The 13,697-nt window shown below is 45.9% G+C and overlaps 1 protein-coding gene and 1 long non-coding RNA gene across 3 annotated transcripts in view; one reads left to right on the top strand and one right to left on the bottom strand.

The window, feature by feature from the left end:
* PYGO1 (pygopus family PHD finger 1) overlaps nt 1-7,960 on the bottom strand; it is a 65,306-nt gene extending 57,346 nt beyond the window's left edge. The window contains exon 1 of one of the 2 annotated variants that reach the window (XM_073587014.1): nt 7,748-7,960. In XM_073587014.1, the coding sequence (XP_073443115.1) occupies nt 7,748-7,775 (28 nt within the window). In that variant the 5' untranslated portion in view covers nt 7,776-7,960. The remainder of the gene's footprint in view (nt 1-7,747) is intronic. The other variant, XM_073587015.1, reaches the window with a different exon arrangement.
* A 33-nt stretch (nt 7,961-7,993) lies between these two features.
* The window catches only part of LOC141098963 (uncharacterized), a 71,166-nt gene continuing 65,462 nt past the window's right edge, over nt 7,994-13,697 (top strand). The window contains exon 1 of the long non-coding RNA XR_012234393.1: nt 7,994-8,123. This is a non-coding gene — a long non-coding RNA (uncharacterized lncRNA). The remainder of the gene's footprint in view (nt 8,124-13,697) is intronic.

The raw sequence follows: 13,697 nt of genomic DNA, 5'->3' as shown, positions 1-13,697 counted from the left end.
TTGGTGGAGTCGGAGTTGGAGTCGGTATAAAATGGACCGACTCCTAAAATATATAATAAATTGGGTACAGTAATTCAATGCAGGATGTGCTGAATATTTTTTCATAGGAGTTTGGGAAAGTTATGAAATGTCCTATAAATGGCTGTTATATTCCTGATCTAAGGCTACATTCACACACAGCGTTTTTCCTGCGTTTTTTGAGGATACGTTTTTCAGCTGCAAAAGCTGATCATCTTTTTAAAAAACTGCATCACCTGAAAGGTTTTTGAGCGCATAGATAATGTTTTCAATAGCAAAAGCAGATTAGAAATCTGCTCTATCTATATATCCATATCATATCTGTACCAAAAAGAATGAAAGCTGGGTAGTACACCAATATATATTCTGTTCCATCTAAATATCTTGATTATTGGATCATAAAAATGATTAAATGTCTGAGGTTCACATTGTACTACAATAAATTTTTCACTTAAATATGAGCAATATGTGTGGGAGTCGGAGTCGGTGTAAGGGAAATTGAGGAGTCGGAGTCGCAGGTTTGGCTTACCGACTCCACAGCCCTGCCTGTACATACAAAATATATATATATATATATATATATATATATATATATATATATATATATATATATATATATATATATATATATATATATAATCATAGAATTGGAAGGGACCTCCTGGGCCATCTGGTCCAACCCCCTGCTCAAAGCAGGATTCGCTAAATCATCCCAGTCAGATGTCTGTCCAGCCTCTGTTTGAAGACTTCCATTGAAGGAGAACTCACCACTTCTCGTGGCAGCCTGTTCCACTCATTGATCACTCTGTCAAAAAGTTTTTTCTAATATCTAATCTGTGTCTCCTCCCATTCAGTTTCATCCCATTGCTTCTAGTCTTTCCTTGTGCAAATGAGAATAAAGTTGATCCTTCTACAATGTGACAGCCCTTTAGATATTTGTAGACAGCTATTATATATTATATATATATTCACACACAACAGTATCCACACCTGCCCTGTACACATATATAATACACACCTGTCTTGTACACAATATATTACACACAACAGTATACACACACCTGTCCTGTACACATATAATACACACAGCAGTATACACACCTGTCCTGTACACATATAATACACAGTAATATACACCTGTCCTGTACACATAACAGCAGTATACACACCTGCCCTGTGCACACACAATACACACACAGTAGTATGCACACCTGCGCTGTACACACACGTATAATACAGCAGTATACACATCAGCCCTGTACACACATATAATACACAGTAGTATACACCAGCCCTGTACACACCTATATAATACACACAGTAGTATACATATCAGCCCTGTGCGCACACACAATACACACACACATAATATACACACAGGAGTATACACACCTGCCCTGTGCACACACATATAATACACAGCAGTATACACACCTGCATAATACACACCTGCGCTGTACCCACACGTATAATACAACAGTATACACACCTGTCCTGTACACATAATACACAGCGGTATACACACCTATCCTGTACACATAATACACACAGCAGTATACACACCAGCCCTGTACACACATATATAATACACACACACAGTAGTATACATATCACATACACACACGTATAATACAGCAGTATACACATCAGCCCTGTACACACATATAATACACACACAGTAGAATACACACCAGCCCTGTCCATACACAATACACACACGCCCTGTGCACATACATAATACACACACAGGAGTATACACACCTGCCCTGTGCACACACATATAATACACACCTGCGCTGTACCCACATGTATAATACAGCAGTATACCTGTCCTGTACAATATATATATATATATATATATATATAAAAATAATCACACACTACAGTATCCACACCTGCCCTGTACACATATAATACACACAACAGTATACACACCTGTCCTGTACACATAATACACAGCAGTATACACACCTGCGCTGTACACACACGTATAATACAGCAGTATACACATCAGCCCTGTGCACACACAATACACACATGCCATGTGCACACACATATAATACACAGCAGTATACACACATGTATAATACACACCTGCGCTGTACCCACACGTATAATACAGCAGTATACACACACCTGTCCTGTACACACCTGTCCTGTACACATAATACACAGCAGTGTATACACACACACACACACACGTGTCCTGTACACACATATATAACACAGCAGTAATATACACACCTGTCCTGTACACAATACACACCTATCCTGTACACATATAATACACACAGCAGTATGCACACACCTGCCCTGTACACATATAATACACACAGCAGTATGCACACACCTGCCCTGTACACATATAATACACACAGCAGTATACACACCTGCCCTGTACACACCTGCCCTGTACACATATAATACACACAGCAGTATACACACCTGCCCTGTACACATATAATACACACAGCAGTATACACACCTGCCCTGTACACATATAATACACACAGCAGTATACACACCTGCCCTGTACACATATAATACACACAGCAGTATACACACCTGCCCTGTACACATATAATACACACAGCAGTATACACACCTGCCCTGTACACATATAATACACACAGCAGTATACACACCTGCCCTGTACACATATAATACACACAGCAGTATACACACCTGCCCTGTACACATATAATACACACAGCAGTATACACACCTGCCCTGTACACATATAATACACACAGCAGTATACACACCTGCCCTGTACACATATAATACACACAGCAGTATACACACCTGCCATGTACACACATACATAACAGCAGTATACACACCTGCCCTGTACACATATATAATACACAGCAGTATACACACCTGTCCTGTACACATATATAATACACAGCAGTATACACACCTGTCCTGTACACATATAATACACACAGCAGTATACACACCTGCCCTGTACACATATAATACACACAGCAGTATACACACCTATCCTGTACACATATAATACACACAGCAGTATACACACCTGCCCTGTACACATATAATACACACAGCAGTATACACACCTGCCCTGTACACATATATAATACACACAGCAGTATACACACCTGCCATGTACACATATAATACACACAGCAGTATACACACCTGCCCTGTACACATATAATACACACAGCAGTATACACACCTGCCCTGTACACATATAATACACACAGCAGTATACACACCTGCCCTGTACACACATATATAACAGCAGTATACACACCTGCCCTGTACACATATAATACACACAGCAGTATACACACCTGCCCTGTACACACATATATAACAGCAGTATACACACCTGCCCTGTACATATATAATACACACAGCAGTATACACACCTGCCTTGTACACATATAATACACAGCTGTATACACACCTGTCCTGTACACACACCTATCCTGTACACACAGCAGTATACACACACCTGTCCTGTACATATATAATACACACAGCAGTATACACACCTGCCCTGTACACACATATATAACAGCAGTATACACACCTGCCCTGTACACATATATAATACACACAGCAGTATACACACCTGCCCTGTACACATATAATACACACAGCAGTATACACACCTGCCCTGTACACATATAATACACACAGCAGTATACACACCTATCCTGTACACATATAATACACACATCAGTATACACACCTGCCCTGTACATATATAATACACACAGCAGTATACACACCTGCCCTGTACACATATAATACACAGCAGTATACACAGCTGCCCTGTACACAAATACACACAGCAGTATACACACCTGTCCTGTACACACACCTATCCTGTACACACAGCAGTATACACACACCTGACCTGTACATATATAATACACACAGCAGTATACACACCTGCCCTGTACACACACATATAACAGCAGTATACACACCTGCCCTGTACACATATATAATACACAGCAGTATACACACCTGTCCTGTACACATAAAACACACAGCAGTATACACACCTATCCTGTACACATAATACACACAGCAGTATACACACCTATCCTGTACACATAATACACACAGCAGTATACACACCTATCCTGTACACATACAATACACACAGCAGTATACACACCTATCCTGTACACATAATACACACAGCAGTATACACACCTATCCTGTACACATAATACACACAGCAGTATACACACCTATCCTGTACACATAATACACACAGCAGTATACACACCTATCCTCTACACATACAATACACACAGCAGTATACACACCTATCCTGTACATATATAATACACACAGCAGTATACACACCTATCCTGTACATATATAATACACACAGCAGTATACACACCTGCCCTGTACACATAATACACACAGCAGTATACACACCTGCCCTGTACACATATAATACACACAGCAGTATACACACCTGCCCTGTACACATATAATACACACAGCAGTATACACACCTGTCCTGTACACATAATACACACAGCAGTATACACACACGTATAATACAGCAGTATACACATCAGCCCTGTGCACACACAATACACACATGCCATGTGCACACACATATAATACACAGCAGTATACACACATGTATAATACACACCTGCGCTGTACCCACACGTATAATACAGCAGTATACACACACCTGTCCTGTACACACCTGTCCTGTACACATGTATACACAGCAGTGTATACACACACACACACACACACGTGTCCTGTACACACATATATAACACAGCAGTAATATACACACCTGTCCTGTACACAATACACACCTATCCTGTACACATATAATACACAGTAATATACACACCTGTCCTGTACACATATAATACACACAGCAGTATGCACACACCTGCCCTGTACACATATAATACACACAGCAGTATACACACCTGCCCTGTACACATATAATACACACAGCAGTATACACACCTGCCCTGTACACATATAATACACACAGCAGTATACACACCTGCCCTGTACACATATAATACACACAGCAGTATACACACCTGCCCTGTACACATATAATACACACAGCAGTATACACACCTGCCCTGTACATATATAATACACACAGCAGTATACACACCTGCCCTGTACATATATAATACACACAGCAGTATACACACCTGCCATGTACACATATAATACACACAGCAGTATACACACCTGCCATGTACACATATAATACACACAGCAGTATACACACCTGCCCTGTACACATAGAATACACACAGCAGTATACACACCTGCCCTGTACACACATATATAACAGCAGTATACACACCTGCCCTGTACACATATATAATACACAGCAGTATACACACCTGTCCTGTACACATATAATACACACAGCAGTATACACACCTGCCCTGTACACATATAATACACACAGCAGTATACACACCTATCCTGTACACATATAATACACACAGCAGTATACACACCTGTCCTGTACACACACCTATCCTGTACACACAGCAGTATACACACACCTGACCTGTACACATATAATACACACAGCAGTATACACACACCTGCCCTGTACACATAAAACACACAGCAGTATACACACACCTGCCCTGTACACATAAAACACACAGCAGTATACACACCTGTCCTGTACACATAAAACACACAGCAGTATACACACCTGTCCTGTACACATAAAACACACAGCAGTATACACACCTGTCCTGTACACATAAAACACACAGCAGTATACACACCTATCCTGTACACATAATACACACAGCAGTATACACACCTATCCTGTACACAATACACACAGCAGTATACACACCTGCCCTGTACACATATAATACACACAGCAGTATACACACCTGTCCTGTACACATATAATACACACAGCAGTATACACACCTATCCTGTACACATATAATACACACAGCAGTATACACACCTGTCCTGTACACACACCTATCCTGTACACACAGCAGTATACACACACCTGTCCTGTACACATAAAACACACAGCAGTATACACACCTGTCCTGTACACATAAAACACACAGCAGTATACACACCTGTCCTGTACACATAAAACACACAGCAGTATACACACCTGTCCTGTACACATAAAACACACAGCAGTATACACACCTATCCTGTACACATAATACACACAGCAGTATACACACCTATCCTGTACACATACAATACACACAGCAGTATACACACCTATCCTGTACACATACAATACACACAGCAGTATACACACCTATCCTGTACACATACAATACACACAGCAGTATACACACCTATCCTGTACACATACAATACACACAGCAGTATACACACCTATCCTGTACACAATACACACAGCAGTATACACACCTATCCTGTACACATACAATACACACAGCAGTATACACACCTGCCCTGTACACATAATACACACAGCAGTATACACACCTGCCCTGTACACATAATACACACAGCAGTATACACACCTGCCCTGTACACATAATACACACAGCAGTATACACACCTGCCCTGTACACATAATACACACAGCAGTATACACACCTGCCCTGTACACATATAATACACACAGCAGTATACACACCTGCCCTGTACACATATAATACACACAGCAGTATACACACCTGCCCTGTACACATATAATACACACAGCAGTATACACACCTATCCTGTACACATATAATACACACAGCAGTATACACACCTGTCCTGTACACACACCTATCCTGTACACACAGCAGTATACACTCACCTGACCTGTACACATATAATACACACAGCAGTATACACACACCTGCCCTGTACACATAAAACACACAGCAGTATACACACACCTGCCCTGTACACATAAAACACACAGCAGTATACACACCTGTCCTGTACACATAAAACACACAGCAGTATACACACCTGTCCTGTACACATAAAACACACAGCAGTATACACACCTGTCCTGTACACATAAAACACACAGCAGTATACACACCTATCCTGTACACATAATACACACAGCAGTATACACACCTATCCTGTACACAATACACACAGCAGTATACACACCTATCCTGTACACATACAATACACACAGCAGTATACACACCTATCCTGTACACATACAATACACACAGCAGTATACACACCTATCCTGTACACATAATACACACAGCAGTATACACACCTGCCCTGTACACATATAATACACACAGCAGTATACACACCTGCCCTGTACACATATAATACACACAGCAGTATACACACCTATCCTGTACACATACAATACACACAGCAGTATACACACCTATCCTGTACACATACAATACACACAGCAGTATACACACCTATCCTGTACATATATAATACACACAGCAGTATACACACCTATCCTGTACATATATAATACACACAGCAGTATACACACCTGCCCTGTACACACATATATAATACACACCTGCCCTGTACACATATAATACACACAGTAGTATACAATACACACCTGCCCTGTACACATATAATACACACAGTAGTATACAATACACACCTGCCCTGTACACATATAATACACACAGTAGTATACAATACACACCTGCCCTGTACACATATAATACACACAGTAGTATACAATACACACCTGCCCTGTACACATATATATAATACCCACCTGTCCTGTCCCACAGAGGCTTGTCCATGTGCCTGTCCCGGCGTACGTCCTAGGCCCAGACCTGCCCTCCAGCACATGAAGAGTCCAGGCTTACAGCGACTTCTCTTATAAGGTTTCTGTTCCTGTTCCTGTCCAGCGGACATAACAAACACATGGAGCCGGAAGAGCGGGCACCTGGCCGGGAGTGAGTGACGGCCTCCCTTCCCCCGCCCCGGACACTTTGTGGAAAGTTTCAGAAGTTGCCCCCGCAGCTGTGGATACAGCGGAGCACGAGGGGACAGGGTTGAGCTGACGACAAAGCTGAGCCACCGGGAAGTAAAGTGAGAGGAGGCTCGGTAATGAGAGCACAGGCTGTGTACGCTCACACACTCAGCAGGTGAGAACAGAGCGGGGAGGGCGCCATCTGCTGCTCACACAGCGCAGTGCAGCCCCTGATCCAGTGCCTGGTGCCCTCATGTCATGTTTACGAAGCCCCTGTGTGCCACACTCTGGTGGTCCTGGCGCCCGCTGACCCTATTGCTCTATATCTTGTGGTAGTTGATGGGTTCTAGGTTCCGTTTTCCACCATCACCACCTTTCTCACTTGGGCTGGGGATGACTTATTATAAGTCATTCTCTTGGATGTTTCACTAAGGTGGGCCCATGGTAACCTGTATCTCCCCTCCACACAGTGACATATGTGGGATCACAAGGTTCCCACTGATCTCTAGACTAGGGGTCCTCATACACAGTGAAGCCCATGGAGGAGAGGAGTGCTTGGTTACCTCTTTCTGTCCCATAGACATTGGTATAGCGATGGCGCACGAGAGACCACCGCTCCATTCACTGCCCGCCACTCCATTCACTGCCCGCCGCTCTATTCAATGACCGCCGCTCTATTCACTGCCCACCACTCCATTCACTGCCCGCCACTCCATTCACTGCCCGCCACTCCATTCACTGCCCGCCACTCCATTCACTGCCCACCACTCCATTCACTGCCCACCACTCCATTCACTGCCCGCCACTCCATTCAATGACCGCCGCTCCATTCAATGACCGCCGCTCCATTCAATGACCGCCGCTCCATTCACTGCCCGCCACTCCATTCACTGCCCGCCACTCCATTCAATGACCGCCGCTCCATTCACTGCCCACCACTCCATTCACTGCCCGCCACTCCATTCAATGACCGCCGCTCCATTCACTGCCCACCACTCCATTCACTGCCCGCCACTCCATTCAATGACCGCCGCTCCATTCACTGCCCACCACTCCATTCACTGCCCACCACTCCATTCACTGCCCGCCACTCCATTCAATGACCACCGCTCCATTCAATGACCGCCGCTCCATTCAATGACCGCCGCTCCATTCACTGCCCGCCACTCCATTCACTGCCCGCCACTCCATTCAATGACCGCCGCTCCATTCACTGCCCACCACTCCATTCACTGCCCACCACTCCATTCACTGCCCGCCACTCCATTCAATGACCACCGCTCCATTCAATGACCACCGCTCCATTCAATGACCGCCGCTCCATTCAATGACCGCCGCTCCATTCACTGCCCACCACTCCATTCACTGCCCGCCACTCCATTCACTGCCCGCCACTCCATTCAATGACCACCGCTCCATTCAATGACCGCCGCTCCATTCACTGCCCACCACTCCATTCACTGCCCGCCACTCCATTCACTGCCCGCCACTCCATTCACTGCCCGCCACTCCATTCAATGACCACCGCTTCATTCAGTGACCACCGCTCTATTCAATGACCACCGCTCTATTCAATGACCGCCGCTCTATTCAATGACCGCCGCTCCATTCACTGCCCGCCGCTCCATTCAATGACCACCGCTTCATTCAGTGACCACCGCTCTATTCAATGACCGCCGCTCTATTCAATGACCGCCGCTCCATTCACTGCCCGCCACTCCATTCACTGCCCGCCACTCCATTCACTGCCCGCCGCTCCATTCACTGCCCGCCGCTCCATTCAATGACCGCCGCTCCATTCAATGACCGCCGCTTCATTCAGTGACCACTGCTTCATTCAGTGACCACCGCTTCATTCAGTGACCACCGCTCTATTCAATGACCACCGCTTCATTCAGTGACCACCGCTCTATTCAATGACCGCCGCTTCATTCAGTGACCGCCGCTTCATTCAGTGACCACCGCTTCATTCAGTGACCACCGCTTCATTCAGTGACCACCGCTTCATTCAGTGACCACCGCTCTATTCAATGACCGCCGCTTCATTCAGTGACCACCGCTCTATTCAATGACCACCGCTTCATTCAGTGACCACCGCTCTATTCAATGACCACCGCTTCATTCAGTGACCACCGCTCTATTCAATGACCGCCGCTTCATTCAATGACCGCCGCTTCATTCAGTGACCACCGCTTCATTCAGTGACCACCGCTCTATTCAATGACCACCGCTTCATTCAATGACCGCTGCTCCATTCCAATCAGCATCGGGACTGGTCATCTGGAAATACTGGCAATTGCCATATAGGTGGTCTGGCGGTGGGCACATCCGCCCACAACACTCATAACAGTATCGGCATCTCAAAAAGTGGATATTCTTGACAACTGTAGCAGAACAGAGAGCTGTCAGCTCCTTGGTCTACTACCATTACTTCACTTTGGCTGACAATATACTGCTCCCAGGCTGTGGCCTTCCAGAAGCCAGAGCAAGGTAGGTGATGCAGGCAGAACAACACAGAGGATGCAGGCAGAGCAAAGGAGAGGATGCAAGGGATGCAGGTGTAGGGTCGGTGGGCCGGGCTGGGGGGTGGTCCCTCTGTTTTCCGCGCAGTGACGTACAGACACAAGCTGGAGGCAAGTTTCGGGTGCAACAGGTCCAAGTTTATTCTCTCTCGCCGTCCGCCAGACGGCCTCACAGTACACCGCACTTCCTTCACAGCACTCCGGTTACAGTACACAAGGGGACACTGTGCTTTCTCCAGGGACGTATATATATGTACCATCCCCTTCTTCACTCTGTGACGCTTCTGACAGCTCCGTCACTGTGGCTGCCGTAGGCCTGTACACCAACCGTAATGTTACTGGTCACACATCGTTCCAAACATGGTGTCCTACACCCGGAGCCTCATCTATACTGCGGTACTTCGTGTCAGGACCACCCCCCTGACTTTCTCTCTCCTCAGTCCCCCTGGTTGGGTTTTCCTCACAGTGCCACAACTGTCACAGTCTCCTCGTCACTTGAGCTTCCCCTGGGGACTGGAACTTTCTGGAACCCTCCTGTCAAATTTATATCTTTCCTGGTTCCCTCTAACTCCGCCCCCATGACCAACGGTTTCTTAAGCCCTAAGCTGATGTCCAGTCCTATGCTCACAGTCCTCTATGCCCTCTAATGGTCAACCCAGGTACTGCACGTCCACTACACTTTCCTCGCTGTTTCCCCACTGTAATAACTGACACCCGTCTAAACTGTGCAAACCTTCCTTTCTCTATTCTGACAAGTCCGTCCGTCCGTCCGTCAGGTCACCTTCCCTACACAGGCAGAGCAAGGCAGGGGATACAGGCAGAGCAAGGCAGGGATGCAGGCAGAGCAAGGGAGGGGATGCAAGGGGAACAAAGCAAAGGATGCAGGCAGAGCAAGGCAGGGGATACAGGCAGAGAAAGGGAGGGGATGCAAGGGGAACAAAGCAAAGGATGCAGGCAGAGCAAGGCAGGGGATACAGGCAGAGCAAGGCAGGGATGCAGGCAGAGCAAGGCAGGGATACAGGCAGAGCAAGGCAGGGATACAGGCAGAGCAAGGGAGGGGATGCAGGGGGAGCAAAGCAAGGGATGCAGGCGGAACAACGCATAGGATGCAAGCAGAGCAAGACAGGGATGCAGGCGGAGCAAGGTGGCTGATGCAGGTGGAACAACGCAGAGGATGCAGGCATAGCAAAGCAGGGGATGAAGACAGCAAGGCACGGATGCAGGTAGAGCAAGGAAGGGGATGCAGGGGGAACAAAGCAGGGGATGCATGTGAAGCAATGCAGAGGATGCAGGCGGCAAGGCAGGGGATGCTGGCGGAACAACGCAGATTATGCAGGCTGAGCAAGGCAGGCAGAGCAGGGTAGGGTATGCAGGTGGAGCAAACAGGAGATGCAAGCGGAACAACTCAGAGGATGCAGGCAGAACAATGCAGGGGATGCAGACAGGGTAGGGAACGCAGGCGGAGCAAGGCAGGGATGCAGGCGGAGCAGGGTAGGGGGCATAGGCGGAGCAAGGCAGGGATGCAGGCGGAGCAGGGTAGGGGGCATAGGCGGAGCAAGGCAGGGATGCAGGCGGAGCAGGGTAGGGGGCATAGGCGGAGCAAGGCAGGGATGCAGACGGAGTAAGGCAGGGGATGCAGGCAGGACAACTCAGGATGCAGGCAGAGCAAAGCAGAGAATGCAGGTAGGGTAGGGGATGCCGAACAGAGCAAGGCAGGCATGCAGACGGAGCAATGTAGGGGCTGAATACGGAGCAAGGCAAGGGATGCATGTGCAGCGATGCAGGCGGCACAAGGCAGGGGATATCAATTCATATCAGTATATTTCACCACCTACAACAAAGTGAGACTTCTGTGGAGGATAACGAGCCATGCATCACCACTCAGTGTGAGATGAGGTCAGTATAGGCTTATTTTGTTCACAACCAGATACGGTGGGGCCATTATTAATATAGGGTGGGTCTGCATTAATATTTAAAGAGGCACAGGGGGTCCTCATTACTTTCACTTGGGCATTATTACTATAGGGAGCTGCATTACTAAAATAATATACTGGGGGACAATAATACTACAGGGGGCTGCTTTACTATAAGGAGGCACTGAGGATCTGCATTACTTTAGGGAGCAGCATCACTACAAGGAGGCGCAGGGGGCATTATTTCTATAGGGGGTGAGGAAGCATTGGGGCATTATTAATATATTGTATTATAAGGATGGTTATAGCACTATATGGTTTGTGTAGAGGTGGGGGATGTGAGGATGGTGTTGGAAAAGCAATAATCCAGTGATGTCGCTGTGCTACATTTTGCAGAGACAAGTCATGAATGGAAGAACTGGTTGTGGCAGACTGGGCGGAATGGAAATTTGAAGGGAAATTGAACAACTCTGAGAACGTCACCATGAGTCACTGGGTTTATCTGTACACTATACATTTATGGTCAGTGAGCACTGGTGTAGAAATGGTATTTGTTATTAAAGGGTTGCTGTAGGGTGGTAATACTAGTCCTGTACAGTGGTCTTTATTAATGATCAGGGTGGTGGTATTATTATTAAGTCACTGCCGTATACTCTGCTAATATGTGGTTATGATCTGACGGAATTGTTTTGTCTCTTGTGGCGGTATTGAATGTCTTGGTACAGTTTTGTGTGGTGATAATCAGTATGGTGGCTTAACTCAGTCACTATATAGTAGTATATCATAGCATGGTGTTATTTACCTTTATATAGCGGTATTATCGGTCATTTTGGTCCTGGATTGCTGAATTTATTGAGTAACAGTATAGTTCTGAGGGGCCAGCTGAGAGACCGTGACTGCTGTGGAGGCCGGACCAATAGGCTGAAATTAATTCTGCTTAATATTAAAATGTTAATAATTATTATTTTAACATAGTTAGCAAGGAAGAGAAAAAGACATTTGTCCATCCAGATCAGCCTATATTCCGTCAGAATAAATCCCATATTTACGTCCTTCTAAAGAACCTAATCACTGTAAGATACAATATTGTTACGCTCCAGGAAGACCTCCAGGCCTCTCTTGAACCCCTCGACTGAGTTCGCCATCACCACCTCCTCAGGCAAGGAATTCCAGATTCTCACTGCCCTAACAGTAAAGAATCCTCTTCTATGTTGGTGGAAAAACCTTCTCTCCTCCACATGCAGAGAATTCCCCCTTGTGACCGTAACATTCCTTGGTATAAACAGATCAGATATTTGTATTGTCCCCTTATAT

The sequence above is a fragment of the Dendrobates tinctorius genome, unplaced genomic scaffold (genome assembly GCF_039654945.1).
Source record: "Dendrobates tinctorius isolate UK_male_01 unplaced genomic scaffold, ASM3965494v1 ptg000097l, whole genome shotgun sequence".
NCBI lineage: Eukaryota > Metazoa > Chordata > Amphibia > Anura > Dendrobatidae > Dendrobates > Dendrobates tinctorius.
This window is presented reverse-complemented; position numbering and strand designations above follow the sequence as displayed.